This window comes from Heliangelus exortis, chromosome W, assembly GCF_036169615.1.
Source record: "Heliangelus exortis chromosome W, bHelExo1.hap1, whole genome shotgun sequence".
NCBI lineage: Eukaryota > Metazoa > Chordata > Aves > Apodiformes > Trochilidae > Heliangelus > Heliangelus exortis.
In genome coordinates this window covers 5165923-5189651 of record NC_092453.1, presented here as the reverse complement: position 1 = coordinate 5189651, position 23729 = coordinate 5165923, and the positions used below count along the sequence as shown (strand labels likewise).

The 23729-nt window shown below is 42.5% G+C and overlaps 1 protein-coding gene across 1 annotated transcript in view; it reads right to left on the bottom strand.

Moving 5' to 3' along the window:
• LOC139789208 (zinc finger protein 462-like) overlaps window positions 1-23729 on the bottom strand; it is a 112868-nt gene that overhangs the window by 19318 nt on the left and 69821 nt on the right. The window contains exons 7-9 of the mRNA XM_071729719.1: window positions 9478-9739; window positions 7064-7200; window positions 1160-1383 (exon numbers count right to left, since the gene is read on the bottom strand). Coding sequence (XP_071585820.1) covers window positions 1160-1383; window positions 7064-7200; window positions 9478-9739 — 623 coding nt within the window. The remainder of the gene's footprint in view (window positions 1-1159; window positions 1384-7063; window positions 7201-9477; window positions 9740-23729) is intronic.

Below are 23729 nucleotides of genomic sequence, written 5' to 3'. Positions count from 1 at the left end.
GCTAGTATCATGTTCTTAGAACTGACAGCTGTGTTGAGGTGCTTTGACTCAACAAGTTACTATTAGATTTAAGCAAAAAAGGTCACATGCATGTGACTCAGCTAATGCACAGAAACTTTAAGATGCAGTAAGCCAATCGTGTACCTGAATCCAGAGAGTGGGCACAAATTAGCCAGATAGCATCTAGAAATAATTAAAGAAAGATTGGGGAAAAATAACCTTACTACTGTGACTAAAGTTTTTTATTGGAGACAAGGGAAACTCCAGTAGAGTGAAAAATCTTCCCAGCCTGATTTACTCAGAGAGGTGGGGAATAGTGCTTCTTGGATCTCCTAGGGCCCTTGCTGTGGTCACTGGGAGGTGTGCAGCATCTCAGATACCAGTTAAACTGTAGAAATAAGGAGCAACAAAGGGAAACAAGCATACCAAACCAATTTAAGTTAACTGTTCATTTGTGCTGGTACCTTTGATACTCATTTTGTCAATTTTATTTTGGGGGGGAAAATGTTGTTAAGTCAACAATTGTGAACAAGTTTCTAGAGAGAACTGGACAGCTCAGCTCCAGATAGTTGAATTCAGTGAGTTGCCTCCCCACAAAATTACTAAAACAATTATCTGTGAACATGCCTCAGTTCCAGAATTTTGCTACCCTCACAGCAACACAGCTGAGAACTACAGAAATAAAAAGCAAACAGAAATCTGTGCAAAGATTTCTAGACTTCTCAGAGTATGGATCAGGTCTGCACTCAGAAGGTTCCACACAAACACCAAAGCAGACTTAACTTAAACAGTAAGTATAGCAAGCTTCTATCTTTCCCTTGTTAAATGTAAACTGGAATGTATTACCTTCTGTTAATAAAATATGCATGGCCTGTCACTTTGCCCGAGTTGCCAGAACAATCTTATGCTTTGGAAGCTCCTGTGTCTGAATCACACAGCCTAAATGTTGTTTCATAAATTTAAAAAACCCCTCACAATATATATAAATGCTTTTCCTGAAAATATAGAAATCTTGAGAGAAATTGAAGTCCAGCACAGGAGCCTTTTCCAAATTTTGGAAAAAAAAGTGGATTAGCTATTTAGAGAGGACATGCAAATAAACTAAATATAGCATTTTCAAGAATTAGATTGTTACAAATTTAATCCCTTTGGATGTTACCTTGTGCTCATTGCAAAGATGAGTGTCCAACTCCTCTGTGTGTTTGGTCTCATAGTAGCAGAGTTGACATTTGTAAGGTGTAAGTTCATTGTGCTTCTCTATGTGTTGCTGCAAACTCTCATCACTGGAACAGGTAAAGGTGCATTTATCACAGCAGAAAACAACTCCCTTCAAGTATTTTGACAATTTGGAACCGCAAACTTCAATGGGAACAACCCGCTCTTCTGTGGGGAGAGGGGAATGTTTATTAAGTTTTAAGAAATAAAAAACATCAGGCAATATGTCAACAACATACCACCTATGCAAGAAACAGGATCTGCTATTTGTGTATGCAATCAATCTACTGAACTAAAACTGGACCAACAAAGAAATACAAGAAAATTCCTGTTCTATACAGACAAGGTTAAACCTACAGGACTACAAATGCAGGTGTCCTTGCAAATGTAACCACTCATTAGGTGAATAGGATAGGGAAGAGGAGATTTGGGACAGATATGAGTAGTGAGACAGAGACAGAGTAGCAGAGCCTAGGAATATAAAAACAGACATAGTCAGACCAAGATCAATTCTGGTTCAATACATTACAGAAGCCAATAAAAGGTGCTAGAACTCTAATAAAAAGGGACCATATAGGGTGACTCCCAATACATCACTATTTCTGATTCTCATGATCAGAGCTGGTATTCTCACCATCCCATTTAATGCTACACACTGAGGTAGTGAGGGGTTGTGTGAGGCAGTATCTTCTCCTGAAGGTGGTTGTACAGAGATCAGCTAGGGGCAGAAACTTTCAGTGCACCCTCATTTTTTTTAATAGTTAAAAATAAAAATTCACACATACTTAATTACATGCTTACTACAATTCTGATTACAAGCATGCATTGAAAATACTCTCAGAGTTGTTAAACTTTCTACTTCCTTCCTCTCATGCAAAACACACACTTTCAATAGGGCAGCACAACTGATTTAATTCTTCCTATAGATCCAGAATTCTGATGTGTGCAACGTTCATACACTGTGAGTCTCTTGAGTTGTGCATGCAGGGGAAATCCCAAATTTGACCTTTCAACAGGGGGTCATCAGAAATAATCCCAGGACTGATTCATAGAGGGTAACATGAAAGTTAGAGGATTTGTGTGCATTGACACATCTCTCATAATTTCTATAGGGATGCAAGAGGTACAGTGTTCATGCATTTGTCTTTGGCCAATGGTTATGGTTTGAGGGAGCAGAAACTAGTTTCATGGCATTAATGTAATCAACTCTAATGGCTAAGTCTGAGAGAGACAGGAGTTACTCAGGTCCCTGAAGAGGTCCAGGGGACAAAAGAGAATGGTGGGATGACCTCAGTATTCCCTCCCATTTTCTGCCATACCCTATAAAATGCCAGAAGAACAGGAAAGTAGTTACTTGTCTCCTTTCTCTCTTCTGGCAGACATCTTGGAAGGAGGCTCCTGGCTCTCGTCTTCACCCCATCATGTGCTCTGCAGAATCCAACTCCATCCATTACTGAAAAGAGTCCCGGACCTTTTTCCCATGTCAGCTCTGCCACAAGGGACCTTTGGACCCTTATATCAACTACGATTAACATTTTGTTTTGTGTATAATAAATATATATGTATTTGTATGTTTTTCATCACTTTCCTATTTGTTACTTTCCATTCCCTGTTCCATTAAACCTGTTATAGTTCTAATTTCCAACCTTGAAGTGTCTCTTTCTTATTCCCATTTTTATCTTTCCTTGGGAAGGTGTGAGTAATAGAGAGCAATTTGGTTCTCTGCGTTTTGGTTCTCCCTGACCACTTAAACAGAAACACCAATGCATAAACCCCACTGCTCATGAGCCTAATTTTCCACAGCCCATCTATATATTCTACCCTCCTTAGTTTGTTCACCTCATTGTTCTCTTTTTTTGAACATGGAAGTTTTCCTACCTCAGAACTTTCTTTTTGTGCACTTTAAAAAGTAGAAGTTTCCCCAAAAGCTATACCCGAGTGAGACCCTGAAAACTTGTGGTTCCTCTTCATCTGAAGAAGTTGCTGCAAAAATATCCTAAGTTGTGTCCATTCAGGGTCAAGTGGGAAAAGGAACAGGGATGTATATGCTCTGAGATAACAAGAGTTATCCTGTTAGTCCCTACTACAAGAAAGACATGGACATGCTGGAGCAGGTCCAGAGAAGGGCCACAAGGATGATCAGAGGGCTGGAACACCTCTCCTGTGAAGACAGACTGAGACTGTTGGGATTATTCAGTCTGGAGAGGAGAAGGCTCCAAAGAGACCTTATTGTAGCCTTCCAGTATCTGAAGAGGGCCTACAAGAAAGCTGGAGATGGACTTTTTAGGATGTCAGGTAGTGATAGGGGGAATGGATTCAAACTAGAGGAGGGTAGATTTAGATTAGATGTTAGGAAGAAGTTCTTAACCATGAGGGCAGTGAGACACTGGAACAAGTTGCCCATAGAGGTAGTGGAAGCCCCATCCCTGGAAGTTTTTAAGGCCAGGCTGGATGGGGATCTGAGCAACTTGATCTAGTGGGAGGTGTCCCTTGCCCATGGCAGGGGGGGTTGGAGCTAGATGATCTTAAAGGTCCCTTCCAACCTTGAAAATTCTATAAGTTAAAGCTGGGATTTTGAATGCATAACAAAAATATTTTAAAAATTAACTGAAAAAGGTAACATTTTTTAAAGTGAACAAGGTTCCAACAAGAAGTTTTAAAAAGCAAAACACTACTTAAAGCATTTGAAAATTAGATTTTTCTCAAGCATGACATATTTTACAAAACACTACAGCAAGAGATGTTATAAAAGGTTTTATCCACCATTTTGAAGCAGTGCATCATCCTAATTCATATCAGTAAAACCCATCATCTCACTGACAGTCACTCTGACACACACACCTACCAAATCAGAAGCAACACAACATAGACTGACTTCCCATCCTGATCTTGGACTTTCCTTATCACCATGGACCTGCTTGGCAATCACTGGATCTGGTTCTGACCTGTGGTTTAACTTCCTGGATTGATCTTGAATATGTATAATTGCTGCAAATTTGCCTGATGATCTGGACTCTTGGTAGAACCTGGCCATCATCTCTGAGTCTGCTTGCTTTGCTCTGGTACTGTGGGGCTTTAAAGACTAAATTTTCATTTGCATTAAATCCTTTATTCTGTTTTACCTCTCTCAACACTTAAGTGAGTGTATAATTACATCCCTTCCTCCTCCTATAGTTTAGTTTCAGCAGCACATGGGCTCAGGGTTGCTTTGTGCATCTGAAGCTACAGCTATACAGAAGACACATCTAGTGTCACATACTCAGGGGTTAATCACCCCTGCTTCCTAGCACTTGGTCAGAAACAGCTCTGTAAAGCCAGCACAACTGCTTGAACTCATGAAGTACTACTTCACTGTTGCATCTAGACATTCTTAGAGTTGTCTACTTTTGCTATGTTTGACTAATTAGGCCCAGCAAGATCTCCCTCTCTTTGTTTATTTGCATTTGAACTGTCAGACCCTTGATCTTGGGCACAACCACAAAACAGAGAGCACCATGTCACAAGATGCATCTAAACCAGTATTTGGAGTCCCAGGGTGTGTGTTCCCTCTTCCCTCCCCTGCCTTCCAAACCCACCTTTTCTCCAGAGAAGTAATCCTGGAGCATGTCTTAAAGTTGGACAAAATACAACGCTGATACCTTCAAAAACAAGCTTGCACCTAAGTAAAAGCACCTCTCTTGAACCCTTACACTTACTAAGACAGCATCATTATATGCCTTTTGGGTGCTTAAACAGTCCTTAGCCTGTTTCTCAAATGCTTCTTCAAAAAAGTCTTTATAGCTGATAGCAGTTTGAATTATATATATCTTTACTTCATTGCCTCCGTATAGGAAGGACTCAATAATCAGCATTGAAAAGTGCTATAAGGGACTATGACAGGGGTTGTGATGTCAATTATGAATTAAGTAAAATTTTTTTTTGAAAATAACATAAAATACAACAAAGAGACATGCAGAATAAAAACAGAGCTTACAGAACACCAAAACAAGAAGAATTAGAGAAAACTACAACCCAAGTAGTCAACAACTCATCCCTGAGACATAAGCCTGCAAGACAGATGAAAGGGATGGAAAGAAGTACTCCCCACAAATTATCTTGGTTATAGCCTTGACCACTGGGTAGAAAACACTGACTAACTGGACTCACTCTATTAACATCTCATTGTTATATTAATGTCCTATTAGCATACTAAAATACCCACCCATAGGCTAGAGGGACCCCTACTAACCAAAAAGCCCCCTACCCTTTGAGTATACATAGAGAAATGTTTAAGTACTGTCACTTTAAATGGAAATAAAGAACTAGTTAAGCAATAGTGTATACGAATGATAGAATATCATTACAGATAAAGTATTTTTACGTTTTTCTGTGCATAAAAGTAGCACTTATGTTTTGGGAAGCTGAGCTTTCTTTGTGGAATACCATTTAGCTCCCTTTTCTGCACAGACCTGGATATTAAAGCAAATAACTCTGTGTGAATCGGCTTTTTGCCCACTGGGTGAAGGACCCCACTTTTGGGACACCAGTTGCAACACCGGAAGCTCCTCCAAGAAAAAGATGGCACGTGAAACATGTTTGCTCACGAGGAATACAATACTAAAAAACTCTGCCCGACCTTCATGCAGGCAGAGTACTATTCCAACACACAGGTTTGAATTTTGGCAGTCAACAGACCTACTTACAAGCATTAAGTGTGATAGCTGAGGGCAGGTGTACTGGGTCTGGCTGGGACAGAGATGATTTTCTTCATAGTAGCTTGCATGGGGCTATGTTTTATATTTATGCTGGAAACAATGTTGATAACACGAGGATATTTTAGCTATTGCTGAGCAGTGCTTACACAGAGTCAAGGATTTTTCTGCTTCTCATACCACCCCACCAGCAAGTAGGCCTGTGGTGCAATAAAAGTTAGAGGGGCAAATGACCCCAACTAACCAAACAGATATTACATAGCATATGGTATCACACTTTGGGAAGAAGAAGGAAGGGGGACACACAGAACATTCAGAGTGATGGTGTTTGTCTTCCTAAGTATCCATTACTCAAGATGAAGCCTTGCTTTCCTGGAAATGGTTAAACATCTGCCTCTGGATGGGAATCAGTGAAGTAATGCCTTATTTTGCTTTGTTTGCATGTGCCTTTTGCTTTCCATATTAAACTCTCTTTATATCAAATCATCAGTTTTTTCACTTTCATCCTTCTGATTCTCCCCCCATCCCACTGGAGGGGGAGTGAGTGAGCAGCTGTGTGGGACTTACCTGCCCACTGGGGTTAGCCCACAACAGCAGGAATCTCAGCCCAGAGCACCACAAAAGATGTCTCTTCTGAGCTTGCCTGTAGTTTATAGAATAGGAATCCCTAATCCTGCTTTAGCTAGATTTAAAGAAAAAAAAAAGGGGACAGTCTTAAAGGAAAAAAAAAATCTAATTTTTGTTTTGTTCCTAAAAATGGGTGAGCAATATGTTACGAAGACATAAATTTCAAGCAAACAGTCGAGGGAGGAGGTCTGGAGTTGATACATCTTACCACAATTTTTATGATAGCAAACACTTTAAAAAGACATATATAGGAAACAAACTTGGCCTAGGTCCAGTTGTAAATTAGTCTAACTCTTGCTAAATAGGTACTTGACAACTGTTGACATCTCTAGAACTTAAAAATTTTAAATCTGCCCCACTTCTGCATTAATAAAATTTATATTTTACAGAAAAGTAGATGTACTTAGGCCTGATCTATTCAACATACCTGAGCTCACATATAAAAAAAAAACCTTAATGGATCACTCTGAAAGAGTAGTGCTCTGTTCACCATTGTCTTTGTCACAGATATATAACAAGGACATCTTTACCTCTGTGCAGAACTATATGATCAATCATGTTACGTTTGTATTTGGTGTGATATAAGCAAAGAGGACAACGAAGGTCTTTGGGTTCTTCATCAGGAACTGTCGAATGCCCAGCTTCCATATGCATAGTAAAAGTAGATCTGTGAAATGGGAGGGAGACATGGAAGCAGTCAGAACAGGTGTGTATGGAGGGCTGAAGTGTCACATCTCTATCACAGAAGAGTTGTATAAAATGTTACAGATACCACTCAACCTTCTCTTCATAAAGCCATATGGCATTTCAGCAGGACTACTCACATGGATATCACATGAGCATAGGCATTTGCAGACTCATACCCCTAAATAACTGAAAACACATTCTGCACAAAATATTCTTTTGCAGTGATCGCTCTATAGTTACATTGCTATAGTTGACAAAAGTATTTCTAATTTTTGTACTTGTTATTTGCTTGTCTTTGGCAAGGAGAGACACTTTATCAAGTTGAGTAAAATCTTTTTAACTCTCCTAGATTTTGAAGAGTAAAAAAAGCCCTTATTTCTCTTGTCAAAAAACTAATAAAACCTGTAGGGAACAGGTGCCAGGAATTGCCAGGTAATGAGCCAGGCCGGTGCCCAGTCTCACCTGTGCCCAGTTAGGGCTGGCCCCACTGAGCATGCCCAAGACCTAGGGCCAATAAAAGGTGAGGCTGGGTGTAGCCAGGCAGCTCATTCCTGAACAAGGATGGTGTTAGGCTGGTTGCAGTTAGTCCCTATTGCTAACCGAGATCACCGATAGCTCCTATCCCTCTGCTTCAGTATCGAGCTCGCGCTCTCGACGATGTTCAGTTCCAGCAACATCTGGTGGAGAATGCGGGCATAGACCTCCGGTCTGAGCCCCCTCTCTCTGAACGAGCGAGAGCGAATTCTTCGTCAAATCTACTCTACGGAGAACCCAAAAGACTCGGGTAAGAAGATCTATTACCCTTTCTCAAAAACCTCAACAACCTCTCTCTTTGTAGGACTAACCCCCAAAAGAGCTGAAATGGTCAAATTTGAGTTATGAAATAGTCTTGCACCTACAGTAAGTTTGACACCAAGCTGAGAAGTTTCAAAGACACAATTATGAGGACCTGAAAATGCAAGACTGAGAATACTCCCCAAATGAACAGTACTTTTGCACAACAAATCTCATACCATTAACTGCATACTTAAAAGATACAAGAGACATACATGCAGAGGAAATTAACTATGCACTGAGGGATGGGCTAGTTCTCCTCAGTGGTTTTATCAATGGCCTGGCCATGGGAGCTGAGTGCACACTAAGTTTGCCAACAATACTAAATTAGGAGCTTTGATTCCCTCCAGGATAGGGAGACCTTACAGAGAGATCTCGATAGATTAGACAGCTGAATCGCACAAATTTTAACAAGGACAAATGCCATATTCTGCACCTGGGACAGTGTAATCCTGTGTGTATGTATAGATTGGAGAACAAGAGACTGGAGTGCAGCCCTTCAGAATGGGATCTGGGTGTTTTGGTAAGCTCAAGTCAACAATGTGCCTGAGCAGCCAAAAGAGCCAACTGTATTCTGGAATGCATTAAACACAGTATAGCTAACCAGTCAAAAGAAGTGATTGTTTCACCTAGAGTACAATGTGCAGTTTTGAGGTCCACAATATAAGAATAATATAAATATATTAGAATGTGTCCAAAGGAGGACAATAATATGGTGAAAGGACTAGCGGACACGATTTACGAGGAGAGGCTGAGGATACTAAGTTTGTTCAGCTTTGAGAAGAGGAGACTGAGAGATGACCTTATTGCTGTCTACAACTTCCTCATGAGGGGAGTGCAGAGAGAGATGCTGATGTCTTCTTCCTGGTGTCTGGTGATAGGACATGGGGGAATGGCTTAAAGCTGAGTCAGGAGGAGTTCAGACTGGATATTAGGAAAGAAGTTCTTCACTGAGAGTATGGTTGCACTGGGACAAGCTCCTCAGGGAAGTGGTTGTGGCCCCAAGCCCACTGGTGTTCAAGAAGCATTTGGACATCACTCTTAGATATATAGTTTAACTGTTAGGTTGCCTTGTGTGGAGTAAGGAGTGGTATTCAATGATCCTTGTGGGTCCTTCAAACTCAGGATATTCTATGATTCTAATAGGACAGGTTGAGCATAATTTTTTAACAGAACCTCTCTCCTTTGCCCAATCACATTATATATTTTCACAAATCTCCCATGACATAATAGCTTTCAGACCTTGATGTAATCTAAGGGGGCTATGACTGAGGCTTCAAAATAGAAGGAAACAGAGAAACAGAGAAACCTTGTCATATTTCTCTTAGTTACAGCCAGTTCTCACAAAGATTTCACATAAGTCTTTTGAAGTGCCAAAAAATCCCATTAGAAGTTCAGTTTATTTGTTCTGCCCAATACTTACTTAAAGCCTGTATAAAAGGAACAATCTTTGCACTTGAAGAGTTTCTTCCCTCCATGTTTGTCACGGTAATGACGTCGAATGCTCTGTATGTAACCCGAGGAGAATTCACAAAATTCACAGTTAAGGATAGCTTCTGTTTTTTCCCGTCCTGCAGCACTCCCAGAGAGTGGGATTTGTTTTATGTTATTGTTCCTGGCCAGGGCTGCAGACTGGTAGTGGTTCAACTGTTGCTGAACATCGGGAGGTTCTGAGTATGAAGAGTCTATAAAAAAAAGAGAAGTCATTCCAAGTGAGTAAAGTAAATTTAAAAAGATTCCAGGCATGCTCCTGCAGACAGTCTTCTGAAGACATAAGAGGATTACCATTTCTTCATCCAACCTGATTTGTATTCTACAACGTAAAAGATGGTCATTTGAGATTAGTCATTTGAGAGTGTCACTCATAGCTGCTTCCAGCCTTCCGTGAGGCAAATGAAAGCAACCACAGGAAAAAAAACTCCACCACATTTCACACCAAAATTTTATCTAATAAAAGTACACAGCGCTCCTGTTCAGACATATTTAATAAATAAGCAGGCAGCCAGTGGTGGCTGGAGAGGCCTTTTGTGTGTGTGTGTGGTACATATACCTCTGAAAGGAACGTAATCTGTGGGCAACCCATGCTGGAGCAGGTAAACAGAGCAGAAACTGTTACACATATCACCTCAAACTTCTACACCACCCATTTCTTTATTAGAAGAATTTTGACAGACCGAGTGTAGTATGAAAATACGGGAAGAGTGGGGAGGGGAGAAGATAGATGTTTATGTATTTGTCTAATTGCCATCTTTTTTTCTCAGTGCTCAAATCAGTGATGGGAGGTTTGAGCTAGTTCATAATAAATTAAGACAAGCAAAATTCTTCATTTTTAAACTGTTTTGCCCATGACAGTAATTAGCAGAGAATGTGGGCAACACCAGTGTGGGAAAACAGAACTTTTAATGTGCTTTGTTTTAACTTTCTTGGAAGGTCCTGGGAAGAGAAGTATGAGATGAGCAGTGCTTGATTGGTGCATTTGTCCTTGGACCCAACAAGTAGGCTAATTTATGTCTGGTAGGAAGGACAGGATGGCTGAAAGAGCTAAATCACTGTCCTTGTCTGCTTATTGTCAAACCCAGGTGCCAAATGTCCACATGTCTACACTGTGCATCCATGGTCAGAGGTCATGCAATAAAGGCCAGGATCAAAGCCTATATGACTTCATCTGGCCATTTACAAGCAAAGCAATACCTGGACATCTCCCCTACCTTTCTCCTAATAAATAAACATCATTAGTCTGCTAAGAATCAATCAATACACTAGTTATGACCCAAGTCCCACCTTGTCAATAGGTGTTAAATTAGTCCTTTGGTTGTAGCGAGCACCTCCTCTGGAACTGGTGGATGGGCCTGATCCACTCTTCTTCCCTCCAGTCAGGGATGCCTCCTTGGGCAAGATTTTGCAACTTTCACTTTTTGGGTAGGGGTAAAAGCACCCCCAGGTGTACTGAGTACTTTGTATTATTATTATTGCTAGCAATATTAACATCTATTAGTAGTGCTATTGTATTCAGTGCATTTGTCAATGGCTATCTCAAACTCATTAAATCTGTCGCCTTAATAAACTACCTCTCATTTACAACTGACATTTATCACTTTGTGAATCCATCTCACGGCAGGCCTTACTATAGGACAGTGGGACAGAAAAACATTTTTAAGTGGTCATCCACATTAACACACAATCCTTTAGTCATAAACTGTTGATTACCACCTGGAAGACTGCAGTCCAGTCACCCTCAGCATCCCTGTATAAGAGGGTTGTTGGACAGCAAGGGGTCTGTAGTCTGAAATCCTGTGGCTTCAATGAGAGGGTTCCCCTCAACCATACATCTGCATTAACATATTCAAGAAAGGGGAAACACCCCATGATTAAGATCATGGAAGAGGAGAGGAGGGAGAAGAGAGAGAGAACACCAGAAAGGAGAGCAACATGTGAGAAGAGCAATGCCGGAGCAGACAGATCAAGGTTGGTAAAGAAGGAGAAGGTGCCTGAACAGAGATGTTTCTTTACATCCTGTGGTGAGACAGCAGCCTATCCTCTGCAACCTGTGGAGGAGTCCTTGAAGGATCACGGCAGTGCAGTTTTTGTGGACCTGTTGCCCATGAAGTATCCTGTTGGAGCAGTTGTGGACCTGCAGCCTGTGGAAGATCATGGAGCAGATGTTGTGGACCTGCAGCCATGGAGGGGACTGTTCCCAAAGTAGACCGTGGCTTTGTGGGCCGCCCACACTGGAGCAGTTTGCCTCTGAGGAACTGTCTCACTGGATGGACTTAGGTTGGAGGTGTTTGTGAAGGACTTTCTCCTATGGGAGGGACCTCATGTTGGAGTAGCGGAAGACTGAGGAATCTTTCTCCCTGAGGAAGGAGTGGCAGAAAACAATCTGTGATGAACAGACTCTAAACCCCACTCCCTGTCCCCCCGTGCCTCTGAGAGGAGAAGGTAGAGATATCAAGAACAAAGTAATTTGGATTTGGGAAGATTGGAGGGGTGGGGGAAAAGTATTTAAGCTCTGATTTTTTTTTTCTCTTTGCCCTGTTTTGATTTAATTAATGAGAAATTAAATTGATTTTTTCCCCAAGTGGAGTCTGTTTTGCCCATGACCGTAATTGGTGAATGAAAACCTCATAGTCCTTTTCTTGACCCACAAGGTTTTAGATGTATTTCCTCCCACCATGACAACCAGCAACTGTAATAGGCTGAATCTGGAATAATTGGAATGATTTTGAATCTCCATAGGGAGCCTTGATTCTGCTACTGGGAATTTGTAGTATTACACTGTGGTGTGAGTGGTAGAGTCTGTATGTGTTTGCGGGTGAGTGCTGATGACAGGGGGAAGCCGTCCACCAAGAAGGGGTTGGGCACCGGCCGGGCACCACGATCAAAGCCAGAAACAATCCAGCTGGGATCAGCGTGCAGTGCCAGTGCCCTGCCAGCCTCCCTGAGGCTACCAGGGAGGAATGAGACTCCCAAGACTGGGACTGAGCTCAGCCAAAGGTGGCTCCAGGTGTTCTGCTGAACAGAGCCTGACATCACAAGGGACCAGGGCGAGGAGCCTACCCATCAGGGCGACGCTCCGCAGTGGCTGGAAGCAGGGATGGTACAGAGGGGATATGGGGGTGCTGATTATATCGTAGTAAAAAGGGGCCACTGGTCAAGCTGGAAAGGCATATTTCTGTAAACCCTTAAAATACAAATTGGGCAAAAAAATAAGGATACATAATTTTTTATATATGCCCAACTCTCCAAAACTCGTTTTAGGGAGGGACTTCCTGGAACAATTGGGAGCAGTAATAAGATTTAATAAAGGAGAAATAACTCTTGAAGTAAAAGATCAGGATTAAATTCAAGTAATGAGCTTATTATTGGTTATCACTCCCATAGAAGGAAAAATTGACCAAAAGATAATAGATCAAGTTTACCCAGGAGTATGGGCTTCTGATATCCTGGGGAAAGCAAGGAATGCTCAACCAGTTATTATACATTTAAAAGAAGGGTACCAACTGTGGAGCAGTTTTTTGGAAGAAAATGGACATGTGAGCAATCCTGACTACTTAGCTTTAGCCAGAGTGAGCTAAGGGCTTTGAGGCCCAGATGCAAGGTTATTAAAAGATCAGCTACGGGCAAAAGATAAGGAAGTTGGCAGCAGAAAAGAAGAATAACAGGGTGGGAAAGCATCGCATAGACAGCACATAAACAGTTGTATTTAACCAATTAGATAGTGCCCTGTGGCATATGAAGAATGTGTTATACCAATCAGCAATATGCTTATATTATGTTATCAGCCTGACTGTGTATAAAAAGGCTACCACTACTCTCAATAAACAGCAATACTTTGATTACATTAATCTGCATGTTGTCCACTGATCTCCCGCAATCAACCAGTACAAGTGAAGCAATATCCCCTATGAAAAGAAGATAGGGAAGGGATAAGACCAATAACAGAAATTTTTCTGCAATTAGGATTATTTAGGGCATTTGAATCTAGTTGTAATACTCCCATACTACCTGTTCGTAAACCTGATGGTACATACCAAGTAGTACAGGACCTAAGGGCTATAAATAAAATTACAGAGGATCTGTACCCAGTGGTAGCAAACGCATACACCTTGCTTATAACTTTAACCCCAAATTTAACCTGGTTTACAGTTTTACATGCCTTCTTTTGCCTCCTTCTCCATAATGCCAGTCAAAATTTGTTTGCTTTCAAATGAGAAAACCCCAAAACTGAGTGAAAAACCCAACTTACATTGACTGTGCTGCCTCAAGGATTCAAGAACTCACACACTGTTTTTGGTAATCATTTGGCTAAGGATCTGGAGTCCTGGGAGCCGCCACCTGGAACAGGCAACTTACTTCAGTACGTTGATGATATCCTGATAGCCACTGCAACTCAAGACACATGCACAACATGGACTGTGTGTATCTTGATCTTTCTGGGCTTACAGGGGTATTGTGTATCCAAGAAAAAAATGAGATGGTTCGACAACAAGTGACTTATCTGGGATATGAAATCATTGAGGGCCACTGCAGATATTAGGGCAGGCCCATGCTGATGGACAATGGCATACTTTTCTAAACAATTGGAAACCACAGCTAAAGGTTGGTCTGGATGCTTGAGATCTGTAGCTCCCATACTATCTAATATCCAGGAGGCCCGAAAATTCACAATGGGCCAGAAGATCACGGTGTTAGTTTCCCACAGTCTCGGCAGTCCTGGAAGCAAAAGGTGGCCACTGGTTATCTCCTCAAAGATTTCTTAAATATCAGGCTATAATGGTTGAACAAGATGATGTGACAATAGTAGTAACTAGTGTTGTCAACCAGCTTCTTTCCTTACTAGAAATACAGGAGAACCTGTTGAGCATGATTGTCTCCAGACAATAGAGGCAACCTGCGGGAGCGGCAAAGAAAATGCATGCAACCAATATGGTTGATAAACGAACTTCTGGTTTATTACGCAGCAACTTTCGCTTATATAGTGCTTCCGTGACCACACCCCAGCCACCAACATAACTTTTTATTGGACACCCGGTGTGTTTACCTGTAGCACAGCGAATCCCTGGTGCAGGTAGCACCGGAGTATGGGCCGATCTAATTGGCCTCCCAAACATGGGGTTGGGCATAGTAAAGGGGTCGTACCTCCTATCTCTTCGAGAATATTCAGGAATATTCTCCAACATTCTCCAAACCTCTCTAACATTCCACAACATATCCCCCCTTTTCTTTTTGCACAAGCCCATGTTTGGTTTAAATTTTTGCAGTGCTAATTTTCAAACAAATACAGTGCAAATAACAAAAACGTGCAAAACTTAAGGATACATTCAATAATATAGTGCCCTTTTAAAACAATCTAGAAACTACTCAAACCACTTAATTAATGATGCATTCAATATTATAATGCCCTTTTGAAATAATCAAAAAACTATTCAAACCACTCTATTAATGAATCAAACAAATTGGTTAACAAGTTATCAAACAGCTTTCGTTGTCTTAATCAAGTAAGAATCGACTTCGCATTAATGACATGTCTCTGTTTCATACAATCATTCATACTCACACACTCTTTAACAGAGCTCTGTTTAATATTAGGAAGGTCTGGCGTCCACTAGTGCAGAGAGCCAAAAGAAGGATAGGAGAGACTTATCCGACGAAATGTTGTCGGGGGGGCCCCTATAAGCGTCTCCAGGTCCCACCGGCTCATAGCATAATGGAGTCCTAGGACCTTCATAGTTGCCGAATTGTGTTAAATTTAAGATTGCAACATTCAATTACTACATTCATAACAGGCGAAGTTTTTTTTTTTTTTTTTTTTTTTTTTTAATTATTTATTTTAAAAAGCAATATGTATTAATTTTACTATGTGCTATGTCCTTTTTCTTTTCTCTTTTTCTTTTTCTCTTTTTCTTTTCTCTCTCTCTCTTTTTTTTTTTTTTTTTTTTTTTTTTGTGATCTCATAACTTCTTAATATACTTTTTATGTAACTATTCACAACCTTTTAGTACTTAATAGAGGTCCATGTCCTTGTACCTCAAACCATTCTTCAACAAAACCTTTATCTTTTTCATAATATTAACAGCTTTGGCAAATAGCTTCTTAAGTATCGCTAACATACAACTAAAACACATTACAATTATCAATATAATACAAAGTGCGAGTAAACCAATCTTACATAAACCTTGAGGCCATCTGGTGAGGCCAAACCAATTGACTAATTCATCTATACCGAAAAATACTACATCTTGCTTGATATTTTGAGTATGTTCTACTAACTGTTGTATCAACTTATGTATCGATTTAGAGTGATCACTCAAGTTCATATCACACATACCATCAAAATCTTCATAACCATGGCCATGAGCTAAAAACAAAAAATCAATAGCAGCTCTATTTTCTAATACTGCATGTTGTACAGAAGATAAATCATCAGCTAATTCAGATAATACCTTGCTGGTATCACTAGCATACTTTACCACCCAACAACTCAACTTCTTCAGGTTCCGATGTGCACGAGCGGCAGCTGCTCCCGGCAAAAAATAGAAGTAACAATCACCTGCCATTTGGACCAAAGGTTAACATCATCATCACATCCCTGCGCTAGTATTTGGGCCAGGCCTCGCTTCCACCGCACACGATGGGTACTGTTCGGGTGTGCGTGAGGCATAGCTAAGTTCAGTTGACCAATGGTGCAAGGCCCTCCAACGGGACGGGATGGTATACCTAACCATGCCCAATCTCCGCAAATTAAAAAGTACCCTGATGGTAATTTCCTAGGAAGCTGTGTCCCAGGCGATGGGTTAGTAGCACCACGGAGGGTGTAGTTGCACCACTGGCTGAAATTGCCCATTGGGAAAACATTGGTAGTAACGCATTGTCTCCCTATGACTTCTGTGCAATCAGTGGACAAGCTACTCATCCAGAGACAATAAGTGGCATTTAGAGAGTCTATAAGGCTTAATTCTTGGGGATTGGGCCCAGCGGGCAGATGACTAACCCAAGTGTTGTAGTCACTTAAGCACGCAACTAGACTGGCCTTGGTGGAACATAGACTCTCGGTGTGAAATTGCACTTGTGTGTGGTTCATTGCTGCTTGAAGCGTTGGCCACGTCTCTTCAGAGGCTGGTACACCAACTAAACACATAATAAAGGGCGATCGGGGTGTCGCTAGACTGGCACAAAAGGAAATGGTGTTAAGCTGACGCGCAAGGGTAACCCAAACATTCTGTCGAGGGTCGAAATTCGGGAAGGCAAAACAATCAAAGTTTAAAATGACAATGAAACCTATGATGAAATCAACACGGCAGTTTCTATCTTTGAGCATGTTGAGCACTTAATACGACTGTCTCTGCTCTTGAGCTTATGCTTTCAAATTCGGCAGAGCAGGTGCTGGCTGAGTCCACTTGCTGGGAACCTACAAGGTACTTGTAGGTGTGGAAACACACGTGACTTTTGCCTGAATATTTAACCTCTGCTGGTCCTTGCCATATACCCGTGGTGGGGTCTCTGTAGGTCACATACAGTGGGGCTTCTGAAGGGTCAGCTTGTTGGGCTATCTCTTGGTCCCCGAATATACACAGATAATTCAAGACAAATAGAGTCTTTGAATAATCGCTCCTGTGGGTCTTGTAAATCTGTGAATTTCGTCAGGTAGTCTTAATGTTTGATTTGCCCTCTCTACTATAGCTTGACCTGCTGGCGAGCGGGGAATGCCTGTAATGTGCCTGATTCCCCACTGTTGAAAAAATCGAGCTAACTTGTCGCTAGTATATGCCGGTTTACTATCAGTCTTTATCTGCTCTGACACACCCATGACGGCAAAACAAAGGATGAGATGTCGCATCACCTGCAACGCTTTCTCACCAGACTGAGCTGTAGCCCAAATAAAATGACTATAAGTATCAATAGTAACATGAACATGTTTAAGCCTTCCAAATTCTGGTACATGAGTGACATCCATTTGCCATCTTTCATTTGGACCAAGACCTCGGGGATTAACTCTGAGGCCGAGACCAAGTCCCTTTTGGTTACACTGTGGGCAGGCTTTTACGATGCCTCTGGCCTTATCCATGGAAATCTGGAAGTGACGATAGAGTCCTCTGGCGTTCTGGTGGAAGGTAGCATGTGCATTCCTTGCCTTAGTAAATTCGTCCATGGGTACGGATAGCGAAACCAATCTGTCTGTTCGGGCATTGCCTTCTCCTAGGCCGTCAGACCATTGGTGACTCCGAATATGAATGATAGCATAAGGTTGATCTCTCTGTTGGATGACAGTCTGCAGCTGACGAAATAAGTCATTTAATCGCCAGTTTGCGACGTCTTTGAGATATGCGTCCTCAATTCGCTGTACAACTCCCACAGCATATAGGGAGTCTGAAAGCAACATTAAGACGCACATTCAGCCAACGTGAAAAGGCGTAAACAATGGCTGCCAACTCTAGAGTCTGTAGGGTATCGTCCTCTTGTGAGGACAGGAGTTCATGGCACCATTGCTACTTATCTTGCCAAGTCACTGCGGCTGGTTGTGAACATTTTCCTGCATCGGTAAAAACCGTTAGTGCATTTTGAAGGGGTTCCTCAGATCGTTTTGGAACAGGAATCCATTCATGCAGGGACATCCACTTTAACACAGTAGATCGCAACGGAGAGAGATCAATGGCTTGCGGTGCTTCTAGGAGACTTGACTGTAGGTCTGGAGAGTGCTGCAAATACCAGTCCAACTCTCCTTGCTTCATTGGAAGATAAATTGTGCTAGGTTCATCTCCAGTAATTTGTATAATACGGGTTCGGCCTTTACAAATTAGAAGGGCCAATACCTCAATCTTTGTTTGGATTGTCATTTTTGGCTGTAGTGGTCCGAAGATCCATTCTAAGACACGGATATCAGCAGACCTAGTCTCCCCCTTTTTCTTTTTGGAATGCGTGAGAGCTCCGAGTAAATGTTGTTTACCCGTAAGGATGGTTAAGTCTATGGGTAAGTTTACATCATGGCGATCCACGGAGCACTGAGATATTGTCAGGCCAATTTCAGTTATGGCCTGTTGTTGAGCTGCCAAAAGAGTAACAGGGGAGGCAGGATCGATGCCTTTAAGAAATGGTCGTAACGGTTCTAGATGATCGTTTGTTATACCGATCACAGGGCGTAACCATTGAACATCACCTAGGAATCGTTGTACATCATGTAAGGTGTTAAGAGTCAAATAGAGAGCAGCTTTTTGAGGTCTAACTTGTGACTCAGTAATATGCCATCCTAGGTACTTCCATGGTGGTGTACGTTGTATCTTTTCAGGTGCTATTTGGAGTCCCTGGTGACTTAGCTGTTGTGCTAAAAAGTGCTCCTGCTGCTCAGTAAACTGGTCTTGCTGTGCTATTAGGATGTCATCCATGTAATGATAAATTAAGGCATCTGGCCATGCTTGCCGTACTGGCAATAATGCTGCATCTACAAACAATTGACACAAAGTTGGGCTGTTTTCCATGCCCTGTGGGAGCACTGCGCACTCAAATTGTGAAGCAGGGGCTTCTCTGTTAAGGGCTGGGAGTGTAAATGCAAATTGCTTTGTGTCTTGTGAGTGTATGTGTATGATGAAGAAGCAGTCTTTTAGGTCTACTATAAGTAGATGCCAACGCTCTGGAAGCATCGCGGGGTTAGGCATTCCGGGCTGAAAAGCTCCCATTGCTTCCATCTGGGAATTAACTGCACGTAAATCATGTAATAAACGGTACCTGTCAGACTTCTTTTTAATTACGAAGATTGGAGTATTCCAAGGGCTAGTTGATGGTTGTATATGCCCTTGCTTTAGCTGTTCTTGTACTAAGATGTGTGCTTGTCTGAGGCTTTCTCGCTTCAGCGGCCACTGCTCGATCCATATTGGCTGTGATGATAACCATGTCAATGGGATCGGGAAAGCCCAAGGAGTGACTGCCAATAAAAATGGTCTCTTGTGATCAGGCGTGCTCCGATCTGACTTAGTACGTCTCGACCAACAAGGGCCTGTACGTTTGTGGGCATGATGGTGATGAATCGAAGAGACGGCTGCTGCATCAGTTAATTGTTGTGTCAGGACTAGCTGGGCAATTCGAGTTCCTTGTAGAATTACCATAGGTGGTGTCCAAGTCATAGCTACAATACAAATTTTTCTAGTATAGTCACTGTCTATTACTCCTGGCAAGACAAACAAACTCTTAAGTCCAGCAGACGACTGTCCTAATAAAAGGGGTCCACATGTTTTTTCTTGATATTTCACTGGATCGGTGATACCCGTAGGGATCTTTTGGCGCTTGATGTCACTGCGAGTCACATCTACTGCGGTTGCCAGGTCCAGCCCAAGGCTTCCACTGGTTGCTGGTTGGAGGGAGGTGGGTGGCTGGAGTTGTTGTTGAAGGGAAGTGGAAATTGGCTGGCTGTCGAAGGGAGGTAGGGATGGCTGGTTGCTGAAAGGAAGTGCGGGTGGATGATTGCTGGAGGTAGGTGGGGGTAGCTGATTGTTGGAAGGGAGTGGAAGTGGCTGGTTGCTGGAGGGGAGTGGAAGTGGCTGGTTGCTGTTGTTCGAAAGGGTCCACACTAGAGCCGCAGTTGGGGTCTTTGTGCCGTGGCTCCTCAATCCATTTCCCTGGTATCTGCAGACTTCGGTAGCATGAGTGTTCGTATTACAGTGTTGACACCAGACTGTGGCTTTGTGACAATGCCTTCGAAGATGTCCAGTGTGTTCACAGCGAAAACATTTGTCGGTTGATCGTTGCGGCTGTCTGGCGTCGGCAGGACGTAACGGGGCTAAGGCTGCTAAGACTTGGTGCTGGATTGTGAGAGCTTGCTGCTGTGCTTGCTGTTGGACTAAAAAGGCTTGTTGTTGGGCTGCAAGAGCTTGCTGCTGGGCTTGCACCATACCTTTCCCTACATCTTGTATTGCCTCAATTAACATTGCCTGAGTCCCTACTGGTACTCTAGATAACCGTTCCAGCATCTTCTCAATTGATGCTTCTGATGGCATGGAGGAAATTATATTTTTCGTGGGAGTATTGCTATTATCTAGGATACACTGACGGAGCAATATGGTTTTCATTTGATCTGGTACACAAACCTGGTTGATGGCATCAGTGAATTTATCTACAAACTGTGAGAATGGCTCATCTGTGCCTTGCTTAATTGACATATGAGATGGGACAACTGGTGTAGTTCTAACTTTACTTATAGCTTCTCTCGCAAATCTCATAAACTCTCTTATTATATGTGGGCCTAATCTTGCTTGTGCCTCAAAATTAGCATATGGTCCACAACCCATAAATTGATTTATTGTTATCCCATACAGGGGGTCATTTTGTTCTCTAGAAATGTTTACGAATCTGTGACATAATGTTTGCCAGTGGGCTCACCATAACAGTAAAGGTGATTGAGTCATGATCATTCTCATAATTCCTTTTATATCCTCTGGGAGCAACAGTCCTGAGCCCCAGATATAACTTATCATTTGCTTAACTGGTTCACCATGCAACTCGCATTCATTTATGGTAGCTCTTAATTGTGTTAGCAATTTCTAATTTAAAGAGTGATACTGCAACTCCACATTTCCGTGATTAGCTTTTGTATATATGATCGGGAAAACTTGTGGCAGGGTATCTAAAACTGAGGAAAAATCATAATCTTTATTATTAACGGCCTGCTCATGCATTTGTGATCAATTAATTGTTAAGGTGCGGTAGTGCCGTGCAGCAGGCTTTTATTTCTGAAAAGCGGCTGCTTGCGGCAGGGGGGGGGGGGGGGGGGGAGGGAAGGAGGGAGGGAGGGAGGGAGGGAGGGAGGGCTGGGGGGAGGAGGGAGAGGGGAGGGAGGAGGAGGGGTGCTGCGGGCCGGGAACGTCCCCGTCGGATGACGTAAGGCGTAGGGGTGGGGCAGAAGGCGGGGCCCAATGGAGGTCGGGACAAGTCCTGGAGCCACCCTCGCCGGATGACGCGGGACATAGGGTTTCCGGACTCTGATTCAGTCCGCTTCCGGCTCTGCAAGCGGTCACTTCCGTCCCGTCCGCACATCCCGAGCCACATGGCTCAAGATGGCCGGCACAGGCCACATCAGAGGGAGGGGGGGGGGGGGGGGGGCGGGCAGTGGGTTGCGTCGGAACTTCACTGGAAATTTTGAGCAAGCTGTACAACTATTTCGTCTCCCGTTGGGGGACAGGGGTCATAATCAACTTCTAATTGATGCAAATATGGTATCGGCTGCCCTTTTAAGGTTGCCGAAGCTACAGCGGCGATTTTCTTCTCTGTCTGATAACGGTGCAAGCAAGTAATCATTGTATGCCACGGTTTCATTAACTTACGAGCTGTCTTATCCTCTTCTATTACCTTATACCACAAAATATCTCCTAAGCTTTTCTATTCTTTCTCATCAAATAAGTTAGCAGGGTCAGTAAAAAACTGATATGTGCGGCCGTATGCTACAAGCGCCGCCGGATCTTTTCTAAAATCCACATCTTTTATGGCACGTTTCTGTAAGAAACTAATAAAAAAGGTCTAGAATAAAATGGAAATATAGAAAGTCTAGGACTACTTTTTTCTCTATTTTCTGCGCGCTTGACTATCTCTTTATTATTTTGGTGCAGCCTTAATCCGAGCCTTTTATGGGCTTTTTGTGTGAGCCTTTTGTGGGCTTTTTACAACTGTTTATAACTAAGAACCGGTAGCCCTTCCCCAGCAGCAAACAAACTCGTTCATTTTTCTTTAAGTTGCGAATCACCTCTCTACGCCTGCGTTGAGAGGAATTTATTGCCATCCGAAACGTTGCTTTTTCGGTGCTTTCCTGGAGCCCCGTTCCCAGCCAAGTTTTTTGGTTTCAGCGGTTTTACCTGCCGAGCTGTGATTGGTGCTATCGATGGTTCGGTCCTCCACCAGGCGTCCCTAGTGAAGATCGGTCTTCCGCAGGATTTGCCTGTTGATTTCGAAACTTTTCAGACTTTTTCAAGGCTCTTCAGACTTTCTGATTGTTCAGGGCCTGTAGCATGGTTCGGGCGCCAGTTGCGGGAGCGGCAAAGAAAATGCGTGCAACCAATATGGTTGATAAACGAACTTCTGGTTTATTGCGCAGCAACTTTCGCTTATATAGTGCTTCTGTGACCACACCCCAGCCACCAACATAACTTTTTATTGGACACCCGGTGTGTTTACCTGTAGCACAGCGTATCCCTGGTGCAGGTAGCACCGGAGTATGGGCCGATCTAATTGGCCTCCCAAACATGGGGTTGGGCATAGTAAAGGGGTCGTACCTCCTATCTCTTCGAGAATATTCAGGAATATTCTCCAACATTCTCCAAACCTCTCTAACATTCCACAACAGCAACCTACTCAAGTCGACCAGACCTTAAGCAGAATCCTATGGAAGAAGTGGAAAATTGGTTCATTGATGGAAATAGCTTCGTCCTAAACGGAAAAAGACTGTCCAGATATGCGGTAACAACTGCCACTGAGGTAATAGAATCCATCCCACTACCCGAAATACCTCAGCACAAAAGGCAGAAATAATTGCTCTTACTCAAGGGTTGGAGTTGGCCCAAGGGAAAAATATTAACATATACACAGATTCTAAATATGCCTTTGGGTTTGTGCATGCACAGAGCAATTTGGAAAAAAAGAGGATTCGAGTACCCAAGGAAGACACATTAAACATTCTGAAGAAATTCTGAAGCTGCTGGAGGCCATCCAGCTACCACGGAAGATAGCAATAATTCATATTAAGGCACACCAGAAGGTAACCTCAGAAGAAGAAATGGGGAACCAACTAGTAGAGAGGCAAAAAGGGCAGCAAAGGTAGGAATAGGTACAGAGAATGCTCTTGTTCCAGACAGACAAATTGAACTCGAGGGAAAACCTATATATAGGAAGGAGGTTCAAAACTTATAACTGACATAGGGGGTGAACATAATGATAATGGATGAGCTTATACCCCATAAAAGAAAATTATAGTCCCTTCCCCAATGTCTCAGGCCCTGGTAAGAAAAGAACACAAGAAGACCTCTTGGGACTAATTTTAATATGAAGCAGGAGTAGGTGATGCATATGTATAGGTGTATTGTAAAATCTAATGAATATGCAAAACTTCAGTGTATATAACAAGAGCCTAGGTACTGGCTTGGTGTGAAAGTTAGGAGGAGAGATCCCCCTTGCACCCAGCGCTGGAATAAAATATACCTC